Raw genomic sequence first — 17,630 nt, 5'->3', positions numbered from 1 at the left:
TATTTTTTTCCATTAAAAATAACTGCTGTCCACCCGTGTTCGGAGGAGCATTATTCACAATCGCCAGAAGATGGATGCAGCCCAAGTGTCCATCAGGGGATGAACGGATAAACAAAAGGTGCCAAATACATACGATGGAATGCTACTCAGCCTTAAAAAGGGAGGGAATTATGACACACGCCACAACGTGGATGAACCTTGAGGACATTATTCTACATGGAATAAGCCAGCCACCAAAGGGCAAATATCACATGACCCACTTGTATGAGGGCCCAAAAGAGTCAGATTCATAGGGATGGGAAGTGGAAAGGGTTGTAGCCAGGGCTGGGGGAGGAGGAATGGAGCATTAGTGTCTAATGGGGACAGAGTTTCAGTTTTGCGAGGCGACACAGTTCTGGAGATGGACGGCTGCACAATGACGTGAATGTGCTTAATGCCACCAAACTGGACGCTTAAAAGTAGTTACCAGGCTAAGGTTTTGTCACAATTTTTAAAAATCATTTTTTAAACTAAAAAACAGCTTTCTATAAATCATTCTTCCCTTAATTTTAAAGCTGGAAATAAATAAGTCAGCGCTGGTCGTAAGCCACCTCATTGATTTCCTGAGTCAATAATGGCCCCCGTGACCTGCAACGTAAAAAACACAGCTATGTAGCATGTACAATAAATCTACTGGGATCCACATGGAAACATCTGCAAAGCAGGAGGTTGAGGGAGAAGAGTAAGTTGCAAACTGACACATTCAGGATACCATTTATGTAAACTATTTAAAAAATTCTATATTGTTTCCACGGACTCCAGATAAGTAGCAATGCATGAAGACTGCTCCTGAAGAGTAAGTTAATTTCAAAATAATTGTTATTCCTGAGGAGGGTGGGGAGAAAAAGGAGTGGCATTTGAAACTGGGAAGGCTTTACTCTCATCAGAAGCTTTAATAGAAGGGGTCAAATTTTATTAAACAGAATGAAAAAAAAAAAGATCTGGAGTCGGCCTAGTGGTTAAGTTCGTGCACTCTGCTTTGGTGGCCCGGGGTTCAGATCCCAGGCACGGTCCTACACATAGCTCATCAAGCCATGCCGTGGTGGCGTCCCACATACAAAGTAGAGGAAGACTGGAACAGATGTTAGCTCAGGGCCAATCTTCCTCACCAAAAAAAAAAAAAAAATCTGAAGCACTCGAGCCGAAGTCTTAAGATTTGTTGAACCTGGGAGATGACATAGTGACTATACTGTTCTGTTCTTATGAAATAATTCATTAATACTGTAAAGAACATATGGGGGCTGGCCCAGTGGCATAGTGGTTAAGCTCAAGATGCTCTGCTTTAGTGGCCAGGGTTTGCAGATTTGGATCCCAGGCGTGGACCTACGCTACTCATCAGCCACGCTGTGGTGGCATCCCATGAACAAAATAGAGGAGGATTGGCACAGATGTTAGCTCAGGGCAAATCTTTCTCATCAAAAAAAAAAAAGGACTGTATAAAGCCACTCTAGGATACATAAGAAACTAACACAAGCAGGGAGAGGGGCTCAGACAGGGAAGGGGAGCATGGGAGACAGGTGGGAGTAAGACTGCTCACCGTAATCCTTTTCATTGTTTGTATTTTGTGTACGTGTGAGGAAGACTGGCCCTGAGCTAACATCTGTGCCAGCCTTCCTCTATTTTATGTGGGATGCCGCCATGGTGTGGCTTGACAAGGGTGCTAGGTCCGCACCCAGGATCCACCTGTGCACCCCGGGCCACTGAAGCGGAATGTGTGAACTTGATCACTCTGCCATCAGGCCGGCCCCTATTGTTTGCATTTTCATGTTTTAAATTGTGAAATGTCAAAACTACAGAAAAGTGTGCAACACACATACACAGTTATATATCGCTTAAATAATAATTACAACCTCAGCAGCACTGTAGCCTATGTCAAGAAACAATATTGCCAGCCCAGTGGCGTAGCGGTTAAGTTCACGGGCTCCGCTTCAGCAGCCAAGGGTTTTCGGGTTCAGATCCCAGGAGCAGACCTACGCACCGCTTGTCCAGCCATGCTGTGGTGGCGTCCCATGTACAAAATGGAGAAATGGAGGAAGTGGGGCACAGACGTTAGCTCAGCAACAATCTTCCTCAGCAATAAATAAGAAATAAATAAAAATAAAGTAAAATAAAAAAAAGAAATAACATTGAATACTGTCCACTTGGAGAAAAGGAAACAGACAGGAATGCCCCACCCAATGACCTGTTACAAGGGAACCTCCCTCCCCGCCATGTGGCCCCTCAGCCCCACTAGAGGCGTCCCATGCTGACTTCCAGAATGATCACTGTCTTGTTTTTTTGTTTCATCATTTACCCCATAAGGTGTACATCCATGAGACCAGGGCTTTTCCACGTGGCATAAAAGGACCACTGTGTAAACTTCACACAACAGAAACACTCTTTATGAAACGAGTCACTCGGCCCTGCTTCCTTTGTTGCCTGTGACGTCTGTGAGAGCCACCCACGTTGCCGTCATTTCTGCTCTCACGCTCCTGTGCAGCATCCTGTTGGCCAAAACATCAAAATTTAGGCCTCCATTCTCCTGCGGAAGGGCCCGGGTGGGGCTGTTGCCCGCTTGGGACTGACCTATAGAATATACACGGTGCTGCTGGACATGAACATGCTCGCCCAGGCTTCCAGGCTCACTGCGCAAACTGCAACTCTATGTGTGTGCGACAAAATATGCATAACAAAGTTTCCCACTTTAACTATTTTTAAGTGTCCAGTTCGGTGGCATTAAGCACATTCACAATGTTGTGCAACCATCACCACCGTCCACCTCCAGAACTTTGTCATCACCCCAGAAACTCTGTCCCCATTAGGCCACAACTCCCATTCCACGTGTCCTGAGCCCCTGCCAGCCACCATTCTGCTTTCTGTTGCTAAGAGTTTGACTCCTCCAGGGGTTTCATATAAGTGGAATCAAACAATGTATGTCCTTTTGTGACTGGCTGATTTTATTCAGCATAATGTCTTCCAGATTCACCCACGTTGTAGCCTGTGTTGGAATTTCCTTCCCTTTTAAGGCTGAAATCTTTTTTCTAAAACAGTGTTTAATTTCTGCACCAAGACCAAACATCTTAAAACAGAAAAAAATTAAGTTCAAAGGTATAAAGTAACTAAATATTTACAATGAAACTTAAAATAAAATCTACATAAATATCTTAAATACTTACATACAACTTTAAGTAAATGTTTTAAGTAGAAATTTTTTTTTTAAAGATTTTATTCTTTTTTTCCTTTTTCTCCCCAAAGCCCCCTGGTACATAGTTGTATGTTCTTCCTTGTGGGTCCTTCTAGTTGTGGCATGTGGGATGCTGCCTCAGCGTGGTTTGATGAGCAGTGCCATGTCTGTGCCCAGGATTCAAACCAACGAAACACTGGGCCTCCTGCAGCGGAGCGCGAGAACTTAACCACTCGGCCACGGGGCCGGCCCCCTTAAGTAGAAATTTTAATATTTAAAATAAATATCCAGGTCAGGTTTTATATAATTATTTAAAATAAAAATGTTAACAAAGATATTAAAAATCAAATTAAAAAGCATAAAATAGAGTTCACGTTATGAGCAAATTTAAATGTGTTTAAAATAACATGTAAGTATTTCACCGAACATTTTAAATCGATTTTAAATATTTAAAGTAAAAAATAAAGTAATATGTAGACTGGACTTCAAATTGAAAGAATATTTAAATATTTTAAATAAATATTTAAATGATTGTTTAAAATAAATTTTAAACATCTAAATTTTAAAATAAAAATTAAATGCTATTTTAAATATACAAATGTTCATTTTAAAGACGCCTTTCACAGATAACATTGATTTACGCCCCACGATGCGTAGAAGCCCGCGACCGCGCGCAGGCAGCGCCGTGGCCACCCCGCCGGCCCGCGAGGACCCCCGCACGGCCAAGATGGCGGCGCCCATGCGGCAGGCGCGCTGCCTGCTCTGGCGGGCGGCGACCCTGGGCCCCGGCCCGCGGGGCTACCGGGCGCCGCCGCCCCCGCGCCGCTCGCCGGGGCCCTGGTGGCCGGACCCGGACGACCCGCTGACCCCGCGCTGGCAGCTGAGCCCGCGCTACGCGGCCAAGCAGTTCGCGCGGCACGGCGCCGCCTCCGGGGTGGCGGCCGGGGCGCTGTGGCCGTCCCGGGAGCGGCTGCGCGAGCTGGAGGCGGAGGAGCGCGAGTGGTGCCCGAGCCTGGCGGCCATGCAGGAGGCGCTGCGGGCGCGGCAGCAGGCCGAGGAGCGGCAGCGGCAGGCCAGGTGCGTGCGCGGCGGCCCTCCCCGCCGAGTCCCCGCGGAGCCCCGCAGCGCGCAAGGCGGGGGACGAAACAGACCCGTTAGGAAAGTAAAGCTGGGGTACGAGAGCGTGCTGGAGCGCGGCTTTCGTTTGGGAGGCCTCGGGCCTCTCTGAGGGCTTGATGTTTAAGCAGAGACCTGAATGACCAGACATAGCCCTGGGGGGATCTCAGAAAGAGTGTTCTCGGCAGAGGGAACAGCTGGTGCGAAGGCCCTGAGGTAGGAACATGCCTTAAGGAACAGCCAGGACGTCAGAGTGGGAGGGGATGCAGCCTGGAATCAAGGGTCGAAAGCAGACCAGGAGGCAAGGCTGAAGGATTAGACTTGAAGGAAGACTGGCAAGACCAGGGGCATCTGAATGGTGGCACTTCCTGGAGGGAGGAGCAGGCCAAGTGTATCTCCTGTTTAAAGTGAGGAGGAGAGTTCACCCCACTGTAGAGATGAGGAAACTGAGGCCCAAGGTGGAGTCACTCGGCCAGAGTCACCGAGGCAGTGAACCGCGGAGCTGCGCTGTGACCCGGCTCTTGCCTGGCTCTGCCGGGTCGCTGCTGGGAAGCCCTGTCGTGGGGCTTTAGGTCTTCCAGCGTCACTGCTCTAATCCTTCAGATGCAGCCTGGACTGCACCTGCTCACTCGGAGGATGGGCGGGACAGGTCCCACCCACTTCCTGCCTTCGCTCTTGTGCCTAGCACTGGGCCTGGCATACAGCAGCTGCTCAGCGATGTCTGGGCTGGAGAAGCGAGCTGTGGGCGCGGCCCAGCATGGTGGGTGGCGCGTGGATGGCTCACTGGCCGCTGTGAGATGCTGGGTGGACTGGGGGTTGCTCCCGGGGTCCTGGGGCCCGGCGGCGCTGTCTTGGGCGCAAAGTCACGCACAGGTGAGTTCCTCTCTCCTGCCTGTGTCTTCACTTGTCGAGGACTCTTCCTGACACTCAATGGGGAGGGAGCGGGGAGAGGCAGGCTGTGGGCAGATGGGCTCTGCTCTGGCTGGGGGTCCTGCCTTCACCGTCCACCCACGTCCCCTGCAGGGAGCAGCTCATCGCAGAGCGCATGGCCCAGATGCCACAGATGATTGAGAGCTGGCGGCGGCAGCAACAGGAGCGCAGGGAGAAAGAGCGGGCGGACAAGGAGCGGCGGGCCCGGTTGCAGGCGGAGGCCCAGGAGCGCCTGGGCTACCACGTGGACCCGCGGAGCGCCCGCTTCCAGGAGCTGCTGCAGGACATGGAGAAGCAGCAGCGCAAGCGCCTCAAGGAGGAAAGACAAAGACAGAAGAAGGAGGCCCGAGCAGCCGCGATGGCTGCCGCCGCTGCCCAGGACCCAGCCGCCTCTGTGGCCCCCAGCTCCTGAGCTGTGTCCTTTCCCAATAAAGCTGCTGCCTGCCCGTGCCAGCCCTGAGCCTCTGTGTCCTCCCGCTGCGCCCCTCCCGGGCCCCAGTTCTTTCCCCAACACCTGGGGCTGGGGACTCCTGCGCCGGCTCTCACTCAGGGACTGGCGGCTGTGCCGACTGACTGGGGCTTCAGGGGGAGAGAAAGGGGGATGCAAAGGGGGAAATAATGGAGGAGCAGCTGGCAGAGGAGAAGAAGGCTTCTGTTTACCAACATTAATCTCCAGTAATTAGCCAATTACCAGGGGAGAAGTGTAGCCAAAACAGACTGCGGTGATTGGGGGGGGGGGGGAGGCAGCCCTTCCAAGTCTGAGCGGGGGCCCACCGCCTGGACACGAGACAGCTTTGAGGGGGGAGACACTGGGAGCCCCAACCTGCAGAGGCTGACGGCGCCCTCTGCCCCCCTCGGCATTCCTACACTGCCCGGGCCCAACTAGCCCCCAGACCCAGACCAGCAGGAGTGGGAAGCCCCAGCAGGCACAGACCACAGGACTAGCTTTTAAAACTTTATTCACTTCAAAACCTTTATCAGACACGGTTCTGTTTGGGGCTGGGGGGGGGGGGGCTGGACCTCCAGAGCAGCTCTGATGTTACCCCCTCCCCAAGCAGGACAGCCCAGGCTTCCCCCTTCCCAGCCGAGGAGATGAGGGAGGAGATGCCGGCTGGAGGCCAAGGCCGGAGTGGGGAGGGGCCTTGGGGTGCTCGCCCAGATGGAAGGCTGGGCCACTCCAATGGAGGACCCAAGTCCGGGGCTCCAGCTTCCCCTCACCCTGGAAGAGGGCGGGGGAGGTCTCGGGGGCTCTTCGGGGGATGGGAAGCAAGCAGCCGCCTCTCCATCTGGCTGCAGGGAGCTGGGACAGAGGCCAAGAGGGGCCCATCTGTCGCCTGCAGTCCTGCCAGCTCCTTCAAGTAGGCAGGGCTGCGGCGGGGGATGGGGACAGCTGTCTGGCCCGGGTCTTCTCAGGCCAAGATGCGAATGGGGGCCACTTTAGGAGGGTGGGAAGTTGGGGTGGTTTTTTTTAAAGTTTTTGATTTTTCTTCCACTTCTTAAATAAACATGAATATATATATATTTTTTTCTGTTATAAAACTTCCGTGGAGTTGAGGGGTGGGGGGGCAGTGGGCAGCCCGGCCTCCCGGCATCACTCATCATCAAAGTTCTGACTCAGGAGGAAGTTAGCAGCCAAGTTCTCGTTTTTCTCACAGGCGAAGTAGGCCTGGATCACCAGGCCCTCGGGGAAGCCCAGGGCCTTCAACTGCAGGGAGAGGGGCAGGCGTGAGCGGGCCAGGCCTGCCCCCAGCGGGGCCACCCACAGCCAAGCCTCTTACCCTCTCTATAGCTTCCTTCTCCTGCGGCGTCACCTGGATGTAGTTCATCTGGGGGGCCTCCTCGCCTATGGCGCCCACCTCACCCTCCACATCGGAGATGTCTGCCAGCTCTCCAGGAGGCTCATTTAGCATCTGGATGAACTGCTCCTGATGCCGGCTAATTTGCTGTGGGAGACAGAGGGGAAGGGATGGTGACCCACATGCCTTGTCCTCCCTTCCCAGGCCCCTATCACAGCCCTTGCTTTTTCAAAATTCACTCAGCACATATTTAGAGTGCTTGTTCTAGCCAAACAGCAACACAGCAGTGGACATGGGCCCTGTCCTGCTGGAGCTGATGTTCCAGAGTGGGGAGATGGGCCCCATGCAAATAAATGGACAATTATTTACAACATAAATACTGCGCCTGGCATACAGTACGGCAGACCTTGGGCTAGGAAAAACACTGCAGGCCAGGAGGGAGCAGTCTGTGACCTGCCAGATGGGGAGGGAATTTCCTCCAGGAAGCGCAAACAGCAAGTGCAAAGGCCCAGGGGTGGGGATGCATTTAGCAAATCCCAGAAACACAAGACCCTTGTGGCAAAACACAGTAAAAAAGGAAGGGAAGAAGGAAGAAGCAGAAGATGAGATCAGAGAGGAGGCAGGGACCAGACTCGCTTTCTTCTAGTGCTTTCTAGTGCAATGGAACATCACAGTAGTAATGTAAATACAGAAAGACATATACCTTTCAAAAAGGTTAACTCATCTGGGTATCGCATATGTAAGGGTGCTGATACAACTCTAATTTTATGTACGTCTCACAATTTTCACATCAAGGAAAAAAAGTGCTTTTTCAGGAATCTGGCTCCATGTGCGGAATGGACCCTGGGGCTGAGGAGAAGCAGAGGCCTGGGTGGTAGCTGCCAGGGAACCAGGTGGGAGAGGAGGTGGACTGCAAGGCTGGGCTGAGTGAGATGGGCTGGAAGCAGATCAGACAGGACAGGTGATGGACAACCCTAGCCGGCCCCCAGGGCCTGGGGCTCGACCAACCCCAGGCCGGTCCACGTGGGGATGGGGAAGCCTGGGAGAAGGGTCTGTTCTGAAGTCTTTGACATCTGGAAAGCACTTTGACAAAGGCATAAAGTCAGCCACAGGTGAGTTTCGCATCCAGAGGTCCAGGCTGGTTACACAGACTTGAGGAGCACCACAGGCTGAAGGCCCAGGACAACGTGCAGGAAGGACCGAGCACAGATGGTGAACAGAGAGGTACGCAGCCTAGGCCCTCCAACATCTGGAGGGGTGAGCAGGAGGAGCCAGCACCAGAGCCCGGGAAGTGGGAGGAGAAGCAGTGGACAACAGGTACCAGGCCAGAAGAGGCAGGCCTTCATGGAGGACCCAGAGGACCCTGGCACAAGTGGGGATACCATCCCTCTGCCTAGGACCCTTCAGGGGCAGGATGGAGCCTTGCTGAGCACGGTGGTCCCAGAGTCAACAGGGGCCCAGCGGTCCTGGGGGCTACCCTGCAACCCCATAGACGTTTATGAAGCCCCAGCTGCATGTGAAGCCAAGCCAGAGCCACAAGACCCAAAAGGAAGAGCACCGAGCCAAGAAACTGGAGACACACACGCTCCACCAGCTGCCAGGCTGCTCCAAGCCTCTGGCGTCTTCCTCCGTGAGGGCAATGATGACAGCCCTCACACCTCCCTGGGTGGTTGGCAGGGTTACGAGACTGGGCAGGCCATCAGGCCGCAGGGAGCAGCAGGAGCTATTTCCAAATATAGGGAAACTCCTACATCCCATGACAGGCCAGGTTTGCTCTCTGGGGCTGTGGTACCCAGAGGGGAGGGGAGACGGCGCCTGCACTGGCTCCGCCCCCAGGGCCGCACCTGCAAAAGCTGAGGGTTCTCCTGGCCCAGCTGCTGGAGCAGGGCCGGCAGCAGTGCCGGGTTCTGCTGAATCACCTGCCGCATGTTCTGGAACTGGGGCTGGTCCCGCAGGAACTCCAGAGGGTTCTCTCCTGCTGGCAAGAGGAAGGTGCATGGTCAGACACCACAGTGGACACCCAGAAGCAAACGCAAAGGCCCAGGGGTGAGCCAACGATGAGCGTGGCATCGAGGGGCAGGAGGAGTCAGATGTCTTGACAGCAGACACCCCCCCACATGCACCCCCCAATCCACTCACCTGCTTCTGTAGTCGGCTGCTCGGACACCTGACTCTCCTGGACAGAACCATGTTCTGGCTCGGGACTCCCAGGAATTCCCTGTTGGGGATCCTATTTAGTTCCAATGCACAGACTGTCCACTGCCTCCCTCCTGCATGCTCAGCTCTGGCACAAGACAGGTGAGCCCTGGGCCCCAGCCTCCCCAGGCCCACCCCACTGCTTACATGCAGGCTTCCGCAGGAAGCCTTTCCTGGCTGGAACCACGACCCAAAGGCTTTTGGGGGCACCCTGACCACCTATCAGGGCACTGGAGCCCATGAACTCCATGGAGGCCTCCCCGGGAGGCAGCAGCCCCCTCACCGTGAGCAGATACTCCACGGCTCGGTGGGGGTTGTTGTAGCTGGCTCTCAGGGCGGCCACGACCCGCTCTCGCTCATAGCCCATGGACATGATCTCCGTCAGCATCGTCTCATACTCAGATCCAGTCACTATGGAGGGAGCAGCAAGGCCTGGGTTACCAAGGAGAAGCAATTACAGCTCCCAGGCCCTCCCGCACTCACACAAGGCCCAGCTAATGGCTGGGGCACCCAGTCGCTCTGCCCGGGGGACCCCCCACCCACCTAGCGTGGAGGCCGCGTCTTCCTCTCGCCCGCTGCTACCTGAAGAGGGAACAGAGCTGCAAATTCAAGAAAGAGAAATCGGACCCTGGCTCCTGGCGGCCTGCCCTCCCCCCAGGTGCGTGGGGTCACGTATGTGGGCGCTGGAATGTGCTGGGAGGACAGGGCCCAAGCTGGGAGTGCTGTTCCTTGCCTTACCCTGACACGGATTCTGGGGACGTCGCGGGGATTGATTCCTCCGACGGACTCTTGTCCTCTCTGGGGGCAGGCGGAGGATGGGACATGCCTGAGGCAGGGGCCGGAGGAAAGGTGGTGGAGGACTCCGGGGCAGCAGTGGGTGAGGTCTCTGGGGGCACTGCGCTGCTTGGACTCGTTTTCGCCTGTGACACCCAGAAAAAGAGCAGACATCAGTACCCCTATCTAGTCCCCACAGCCCGCCCCGTCCCGGCCCCGCCTGCTCATGGCTAATCTCTGCCGGGCACACACGGCTCTCTGCCAGCTCCCCAGCTAATCCACCCACCCCTCCAACCAGCACACTGCACCCACCTTGGTCACCATGACGACCACAAAGTTCTTCTCATCGATACGATAGTCCCTGATGGGGACGTCGTCACTCAGGATCTTGCCAGCATAGATGAGCTTCTGTCCAGCCACGGGGAAGGCATCGCGCCCCTTCTCAGCTTCTATTTTTTCCTTTAGCACTTTCACCTGGGGGGGATGGGTACAATCAGCCACTGCAAACCCCAAGAGTCTCTCTTCCGTTCTAGTGTGGAGGGGAGAGGCTGCAGGCCCTGAGGGCAGAGAAACTAAACTTCAGTCAAGCAAGCCAGAGGTGAGTTTGTTCATTCATCCCACCACTCAGCAGGGTGTGTACTGAACACCCGTCATGTGCCAGGGGCTGTTTCGGGCACTGAGGGACACAGCTGGGAACAGAACTTCACACAAGTCCCCGCTCTCACAGAGGTGCCACTAATGTGGGAAGAAGAAAACAAATACACGTTTCAGATAGTGTAAAGTAGGAGTCAAAGTAAAACAAAACAAAGGGGAGCTGGGTTTCCTCATTCCACGCTGCTGACAGCGGTGTTTACCGAGAGCATCCTAAGGTGATGGTGCTGTTGTAAGTGTACACATGTCACAGTTTCAAAGCCTCATAACAACTGTATGAAATAAATGTCACCAGCTTTATTTTACAATATGAGAAAACGGAAGCATAGAGAGGTTAGCTACCTTGCTGAAAATCAAACGCTTGGGCTGGTCAAAAAAATCTGAGTCTGTTTCCTTTTCTACCAAAAGCGGACTTCAATGTCTCCCTCAGGAGATAGTTGTGCAGAAAGTGGCAAGGACACAGCTAGACACTCGCTATGCTTGTGAGATCCTAAGTCTCTTTCCAGCTAAGAAGGCAGCGTCATGTTCTGACCACGGGCAGAACGCGATCTGAATCCCAGCTCTGCCATGACTCGCTGTCTGCGCCTGGGGCAACACGTTCCTGAAACCCTAGATTTCCACGTCTGTAAGACAAGGGCAGGCAAAGGCCCCAAACGACAAGCCTGTTTCATGGATTTACTAAGATTACAACACCACAACGATCTGTGACTGGAAAAAGAACAAACAGCTAGCAAACACGGACCACTGAAACTCAGACGGTTTACTGTCATCATCGTCGTCGCTGCTGTCACCGCCCAACACCCCCTGGCCACTCCTCCGAGATCCAGCCACCAGCGTCCAGAGGAGACGCCTGCAAAGCTGGGAGCGCAGAGCCCCCGTCTGGAGAGCGCGGCCCGGCCGGGAACCCGAGCCGGCAGCTCCTGCGGCCCGCGAGGACGCTGACATTGGAGCCGGGTCCTGGCGGAGGCCCCGGGGGTGGGGCCTCGCCCGGAGAGCGGGCCCCGAGCACCGCCCAAGTGGAGGCGCCAGGGGCCGGGCTGGGCACCACTGGGGGCTCCAGAAGACTCGGGCAGGGTGGGAGGCTGGGCAGGGCCCGGCCCAGCCCGCGCCGACCTCCTCGCCCCTCCCGTCGGGATCCCAGCCTACCCCCCCGCGTCCCAACCCCGGCACCCGTCGCTCCCGCCCCGGGGCTCCGGCCCGGCTCGCACCGTCTCGTCAGGCTCCATGCGGATTTTGAAGGTCTGCTGCTGCAGCGTTTTGAGCGTGATGGTGACGGCCATGGCGGGGCCCGAGCGACGCGGCGGCCCCGGGATCCTCACACAACATGCAACTCACGCCGCCGCCATCTTAGCGCCCAGCCGCGCCGCGCGCCGACCGCTTCCGGGGCAGGCGGTGCGCGCGCCGACCACCAGAGCACGTGACCTGCGCGCGCCCCCCCCCCCCTTGGCCTTCGTGGGCATGCGCACGAGAGCGCCCTCGGGCCAGGCATGCGCAGACTAAACTCAGCTCCGCGGGACGGGCGAGTGCTTTTCGCTCAGTGCGCACACTCATCACGTGGCTTCCTGCGAGTGACGCCATGCCCGTTAGCGGTGACGTCATGCATCTACAAAATGGCTCCGATGTCCCCGCTTTCACGCTCTTTTGAGTTTCGGTTCTTTGTGGATGACGTTGAACAAAATTCTTCACATGCTCGCTCTAGATATTTGCACTTCTTCCATAAAACATTTGTTCATGTTTTTCTGCTTCCAAGTGAGTTTTATTCGGGTGTGGCCACCCCTACGGGACCCGTGTCAAGCACTCAGTGGAAATTCTAAAAAACACGTTTGGCCGTGGAAGCGGGGACATGGGGCCATTTGGTGGCCTCACGCATTGCTGAGGGAAAGCCGGATTCGGGGGATGAACCTACCGTTCTAGTTCCTGGGTCTCCCACCTCTCTGCTGCTCCTTCCCTGTCCACCTTGTTCACCCCGCTATCCTCACTATGACCCCCGAAGTACTTAAGGAAGACGTTAATTTTCAAGGCCTCCCGACGTTGCACACAGAGCTCTCTGCAACTTGCCCTGGGCACACCAGCCCCAGAGGTTCCCGGACCGGGGGCTGGGTCCCAGGCCAGGAGAGGAGCTTGGAGCAGGCCCAGCGCGGGAGGAAGGTACTGAAGGTTGGTAGCCAAAGCTGAAGATGGTGCTCTGGGAGGACGGGGTGGCAGCGAGCACGGGCTTGCTTCCCAGTTAGTGGGTGGAAACCCCCCTCCTCCCCTATATCCCACACTGACCATTACCTGCCTTCAAACCTCTCAGTTTCCATCCAAGCTGGGCACCAGACCGTCACCTGACACCTCCCCCATTGCCCAACTGTAACCAGGTCCTGCTGCTCCCTTTGCTGCAAGCCCTGGGCACAGAAGCTGCCAACAGGCCAGGCTCAGTGGAGGGCTTCTCACCTCTCCTGCAACAGGGACATCAGCTCCCACCCACCCACCCAGGGGACTTCAGGCGCAGCTTTGTGGACCCTAGGCAGCCCATTTCCTTGATTATAAAAGTACTTAGTAATTTTTACCAATTGTATTAAGAAAATATTTAAAATTGCACAATTGCTCTACACAGTCTTGCTAACAGCTAAGAAGTACTTGTGTTCAGACTACTGGACCTCAGTTTCCTCATGAAACTGAGCTGGCAGGAGAACCACAACTCATCAGTTTGGTGCAAGGACTCAATGAGTTAATACGTGGAATATCTGTAAATGGCACTTATAAAGTGACTTCTCCCACGGGTTTGGGGTTGTAGGGGTAAACAAGGGCCCCTCTAACCTTATGGGACTTTGAGCCAACTTTAGTGGCTGCAAAGTGAGTCTTACTCAAGAGTCACCTCCCCCAGAAGGAGACACAGGAGGAAGACACAAAACTTAATTTAATAGAAATTTTGTTTGCAGTTCTTACATTCTCAGTGAGTGGAGCTGGAACCCGCTGCCCCACCCAGAAGTGGCCCAGTCCTGGGGGCAGGGGAGGAAGGGGGGGTCAGAGCTCAGGCCCTAGGAGCCCCATTCTTGCTCAGTGCTGGGGGGCTGGCGATGCCACCTCTTCTCCTGCCCCCTTTGGGATCCAGGACAGAGAGAGATGGAATCTCACGCCTGGGGCTTCTCCTCCACACCCCCTCTGCCCCCAAATTCGAGGGGAACTAAGGGATCTGGGGATGGAAGAAGACAGAGGAAGATAAAGGTGTTAATCAAGAAAGATGCAAGCCCCCAGGTGAGGCCTGAAGGAGAATCAGACACACAACACCAGTACAAAAGAAAAAAAAAAAAGGGAGGGGAAGGAACAAAACCAAAATCCACCCCAAATCGGAACCCGCCTGGAAAAAAAAAATCAAAGTTCTCCAGTCTCATAGAGACATTATTTGGCGCGGCCGGCTCTGTGGCAGGAGCGCTCAGGCCTCAGTCCAGCCCTGGCAGCGGCGGCAGCGCGGCCCCTACAGCTCATCCTTGGCCTGGCCAGCGGCATCTTCCTCCTCGTCCTCCTCATCCTCCTCGTCCTCCTCCTTGTCGTCCTCGTCGTCCTTGTCGGCCTCCTCCTCCTCCTTGCGCTTCTTGTCTTCCTCCTCCTCCTTTAGCCTCTGCTCCTCGTCCTGCTTGTCCTTCATCTGCTTTTCTGCCGCCTGCATGCAGACCACACACTCAGGGCCTGGCCCCCGCCTGCCAGCCCTGCCCACCCCCAGGCCTAGGCCCAGACGCTGGTCCCACCTTTGTGACACCCCACGTCTCGTTGCCGAACTCCTCGGCGTACGCCTCGTCGTTGGTGATGAGGAAGTTGTCAAAGATGGTGCCAGACTTGACCTGTGGGAAAAGGGGGATGGAGGGATGGGTGGTCAGAGGGGGCACTCGATGGCCCTGGCCTTGGCCACGTTCCCATAACCACTCCACAATGCTGCCGTCTAACTTTGCGGCTAAGAAACAGATTGCCTCGGTTCAAACCCCTGGTCTGCCATCTCCTGCCTATACGACCTGGGGCTGATGACTTCTCTGCACCTCAGTTTCTGCCTCTGTGAGATGGGGCCTCAGCCTTATTCAGGTATTGCTCCAGTTCCTACTATGTGCCAGCACCCTTCTAGGCACAGAAAGTGTATCCATAAATAAGAAACAAACCTGTAGTTCCTGGGAAGCTAATTATCTAACCACTTTCTAGGTTGCTGGGGGCAGTTAATGAGTTGGTTTGCATAAAGGTACTAGGGGAAGTACCTGGCGTATAAATAGAAACTCAAAGTGGGTGCCATAAGAACTCCACAGAGACAGAGCAAGAAATTCTTCAAAAAAAAGTACCACTTTGGTGTCAGACCTGCCCGGGGTTCAATGCTATCCCTGTCCCTTTCCTCCTGGGTGACCCTGAACACTTGAGGTCTCCTGAATCCTGCTCTTCCCTTTGGGCCTCACCTGCCAGAGATCCAGGCCCAGCACGGCGAAGTTTTCATAGGCGTAGATGTTGCCATCTGGGGAGTACTCAGGGTTGTCGATCTCTGGGTGGATCCACGTGCCCTTGTAATCGGGGTTGTCGATCTGCCGGGGCTTCCACTCGCCCTGCAGAGGGAGATGGGAACCAGAGGATGAGTGGAGATCAGCACGCTCCCCCCACCCCCGGGCGACCCCGCCCTGCTCAGAGCCCCAGGCTCACCTTGTACTCTGGGTTCTGAATCACCGGTGGTTCCCACTCTCCGTCCATCTCTTCGTCCCAGTCCTCGGGCTTCTTAGCATCGGGGTCGGGGATGTGCTCAGGCTTGTCCCAATCCTGAGGGTACACGAGAAGGTCCGAGTCAGCCCAGCTCTCCTCCACACCCTCCAGGGTGAGGGGCCCCTGCCTAAGCACCAACCTCAGGCTTGGAGTCTGTGGGGTCGTCGATCTTGGCCCGCTCGTCCCAGTCTTCGGGCTTTGCAGCATTGGGATCCTTGATCTTCTTGGGAGGCAGGAAGTCCCAATCATCCTCCAAGGAGCCCGACTCCACCTGGCTGTTGTCAATCTTCACCTCATAGGTGTTATCCGGCCGCACGATCAGCGTGTACAGGTGTGTGAACTCATCGTCCTGAAGAGGGCAGGAGGTGAGTGGCCCCGCCCACCAGGCTGGCCTCTGAGCCTCCCCTGGCAGCCCTTTGTCACCACCCCCAGGCTCACCTTGCAACGGATGTCCTTGTTGATCAGCACGTTCTTGCCCTTGTAGTTGAAGATGACATGAACCTTCTTGGTGCCAGGACCACAGATGTCCGGGCCTAGGGGAGAGGAAGGTCCAGTTAAAGCTGGAGGTTGCGCCCCACTGCGAGCGCCCCCACCCTCTTTACAAGAGGAAGACTTGGTTCTTAAACTCAGGTCTGTAGGGGCTTCAAAAACAGGATTCAGACCTTGAGTGTCTCTAAGGGGCTGTGAGTGGAGCCTGAAAAAACAAACCAGTGCTCCAGAACTCAATATCCTCAATTGTATAACCGGGAAATACCTACACAAGATCTCCCTAACAGACAGTCTTACACCAACTTTAAAAATGCAATAAATGGCTGCTAACAGTGACCACCCCCTCAACTTCCCCTCCAAAGAAAAGCTTGACTATTTATGTATTTTCTGTGCTCTCAAGACCACCTTTCACAGCTACAAGGAACTCATGGGGTCTCAGTGTCTCTCTAACTAATCAGAGGTCAGCGCCAGGGCGGGGCCCCTCACCAAACATGATGTTGTATTCTGAGTCTCCATGCATGTCGGTCTGGTCCAAACTATCTGGAAAGAGCTTCACATAGCCGCCCCCACAGTCGATGTTCTGCTCGTGTTTCACTGTGAACTGCACCACCAGCGTCTGGCCCTTGTTGCTGAAAGGCTCAAATCTGGCCGACAGGGCGTAAAAGCGGGCATCCTGGCTGGTCTGCAGCCCTAGTAGAAGACGGCAGGGAACTCAGGGCTCGGCCCCAACCCCCCAAAACCCTAAGGATCGGAGATACCCAGGACTCCCCCGTTCTTCCGCCTCCCCTGCTCCTTGGGATACCCAGGCTGTGTGGTGGGTGATTACGGCTTCCTCCAGGAAGTCCTGCTGGATCTGAGCACCCAGCCCCAGGCTCTTACCTTTATCTTTCTCCTGGTCACCGTAAAACTTGCCGGAACTGAGGATGAATTTGCCGAAATCTGACTTGTGTTTGGATTCTATCCAGCGCTCGGCCCACCCGTCTAGGGGATCAGAAGGGCACGTCAGTACAGCTGATCCCTCCCACCAAACATCTCCCAGGAGCCACAACTGCCGGGGGCAGGCGAGTCCCCCCTCCGACGGCCCCCGCCCCAACCTCTAGTCTCACACCTGCAGTGGCTTAAGAGATCCTCGGGCGAACCCTTAAGTCCCGCCGCGGGAGGCTGCTGCACCCTCCACGCTCCCCAGGGACGCACAAGGAAGGACAGCCTGCGGCTCTAGTCCCCGGGGGCCACCATGTTGGCCCTCTGAGCAATAATTACAGGCGATAACGCAGATGTGGGCAGGGGGGCTGAAGAGTCACCGGCGCGGCCTCGAGGCGAGACTAGACGTTTACCTCCATCCAGAAACTGCTCCTTAAAGTAGATGGCGGGTTCGGCGGCGACCAAGCCCAGAAAGCCGAGCAGGAGCGGCGCGGGTAGCAGCATGGCGGGCCGAGGGGGCGGCGGCGCGCGGGCCCTTTAAGTCGCTTCCCTGGCGGCAGCTCTGCAGTAGGGGCGTACGCTGCCGCCGGCCGCGCGCTTTTATACCCGACCGCCCCTCAGAGCAACCTGGCCCGACCCCCTTGGCCCGCCCCCAACCTTATCATTGGTCTATTGACCTGGCCCTGCCTTCCCATTGGGCCCTTGTCAGCTCAGCATGTTAGGCTGTGCCTCGGAACGCTGGGTTCCCAGATGGCCGATTTCTATTGGCCGCACCACTGGCCAATGAGGGTCGACCACGCGTTGTGGGGGACGCCCCCCGGTGGGGTGGGGAGCCTCGAGCC

General features: G+C 55.5%; 3 protein-coding genes across 4 annotated transcripts; 1 reads left to right on the top strand and 2 right to left on the bottom strand.

Moving 5' to 3' along the window:
- Nucleotides 1-3,900: 3,900 nt before the first annotated feature.
- On the top strand, nucleotides 3,901-5,701 carry GADD45GIP1 (GADD45G interacting protein 1). Its single transcript, XM_014861657.3, has 2 exons — nucleotides 3,901-4,279; nucleotides 5,342-5,701. Exons 1-2 carry the CDS (start codon nucleotides 3,930-3,932, stop codon nucleotides 5,658-5,660), a joined length of 669 nt encoding a protein of 222 aa, XP_014717143.3. The 5' UTR covers nucleotides 3,901-3,929; the 3' UTR covers nucleotides 5,661-5,701.
- Nucleotides 5,702-6,189: 488 nt separating this feature from the next.
- Nucleotides 6,190-12,134, bottom strand: RAD23A (RAD23 homolog A, nucleotide excision repair protein). 2 transcript variants are annotated; one of them, XM_014861729.3, is made up of 9 exons: nucleotides 11,874-12,134; nucleotides 10,327-10,488; nucleotides 9,979-10,160; nucleotides 9,784-9,839; nucleotides 9,524-9,651; nucleotides 9,184-9,262; nucleotides 8,889-9,019; nucleotides 7,027-7,191; nucleotides 6,190-6,953 (listed from the first exon to the last, which is right to left on the bottom strand). In XM_014861729.3, exons 1-9 carry the CDS (start codon nucleotides 11,943-11,945, stop codon nucleotides 6,840-6,842), a joined length of 1,089 nt encoding a protein of 362 aa, XP_014717215.1. In that variant the 5' UTR covers nucleotides 11,946-12,134; the 3' UTR covers nucleotides 6,190-6,839. The 2 variants fall into 2 exon arrangements, with proteins under 2 accessions (XP_014717215.1, XP_014717214.1); XM_014861728.3 differs by having other exon boundaries at nucleotides 8,889-9,022; nucleotides 11,874-12,125.
- A 1,415-nt stretch (nucleotides 12,135-13,549) lies between these two features.
- Nucleotides 13,550-17,417, bottom strand: CALR (calreticulin). The gene is made up of 9 exons (XM_014861730.3): nucleotides 17,202-17,417; nucleotides 16,747-16,848; nucleotides 16,354-16,557; nucleotides 15,817-15,911; nucleotides 15,518-15,727; nucleotides 15,322-15,435; nucleotides 15,084-15,227; nucleotides 14,397-14,489; nucleotides 13,550-14,311 (listed from the first exon to the last, which is right to left on the bottom strand). Exons 1-9 carry the CDS (start codon nucleotides 17,290-17,292, stop codon nucleotides 14,126-14,128), a joined length of 1,239 nt encoding a protein of 412 aa, XP_014717216.1. The 5' UTR covers nucleotides 17,293-17,417; the 3' UTR covers nucleotides 13,550-14,125.
- Nucleotides 17,418-17,630: the final 213 nt, after the last annotated feature.

The sequence above is a fragment of the Equus asinus genome, chromosome 20, assembly GCF_041296235.1.
Source record: "Equus asinus isolate D_3611 breed Donkey chromosome 20, EquAss-T2T_v2, whole genome shotgun sequence".
Lineage (NCBI taxonomy): Eukaryota > Metazoa > Chordata > Mammalia > Perissodactyla > Equidae > Equus > Equus asinus.
Note: the sequence above shows the minus strand (reverse complement) of the source record. Positions and strands in the feature narration are given on the sequence as shown.

Bases quoted from the DNA above. Each gene is read 5' to 3' on its own strand.
- GADD45GIP1 (XM_014861657.3), top strand. From the start codon at position 3,930: ATGGCGGCGCCCATGCGGCAGGCGCGCTGCCTGCTCTGGCGGGCGGCG. The intron at 4,280-5,341 runs GTGCGTGCGCGG...CGTCCCCTGCAG, and splicing joins GAGCGGCAGCGGCAGGCCAG to GGAGCAGCTCATCGCAGAGC.
- RAD23A (XM_014861728.3), bottom strand. From the start codon at position 11,945: ATGGCCGTCACCATCACGCTCAAAACGCTGCAGCAGCAGACCTTCAAA. The intron at 9,023-9,183 runs GTGAGTGGATTG...TCCTCTTGCCAG, and splicing joins GCAGCCGACTACAGAAGCAG to CAGGAGAGAACCCTCTGGAG. The intron at 7,192-8,888 runs GTGCGGCCCTGG...TGTCTCCCACAG, and splicing joins AGAACCCTCAGCTTTTGCAG to CAAATTAGCCGGCATCAGGA.
- CALR (XM_014861730.3), bottom strand. From the start codon at position 17,292: ATGCTGCTACCCGCGCCGCTCCTGCTCGGCTTTCTGGGCTTGGTCGCC. The intron at 15,912-16,353 runs GTGAGGGGCCCC...CCTCTCCCCTAG, and splicing joins AGAATACAACATCATGTTTG to GCCCGGACATCTGTGGTCCT. The intron at 15,228-15,321 runs GTGAGCCTGGGG...CTCCCTCTGCAG, and splicing joins TTCAGAACCCAGAGTACAAG to GGCGAGTGGAAGCCCCGGCA.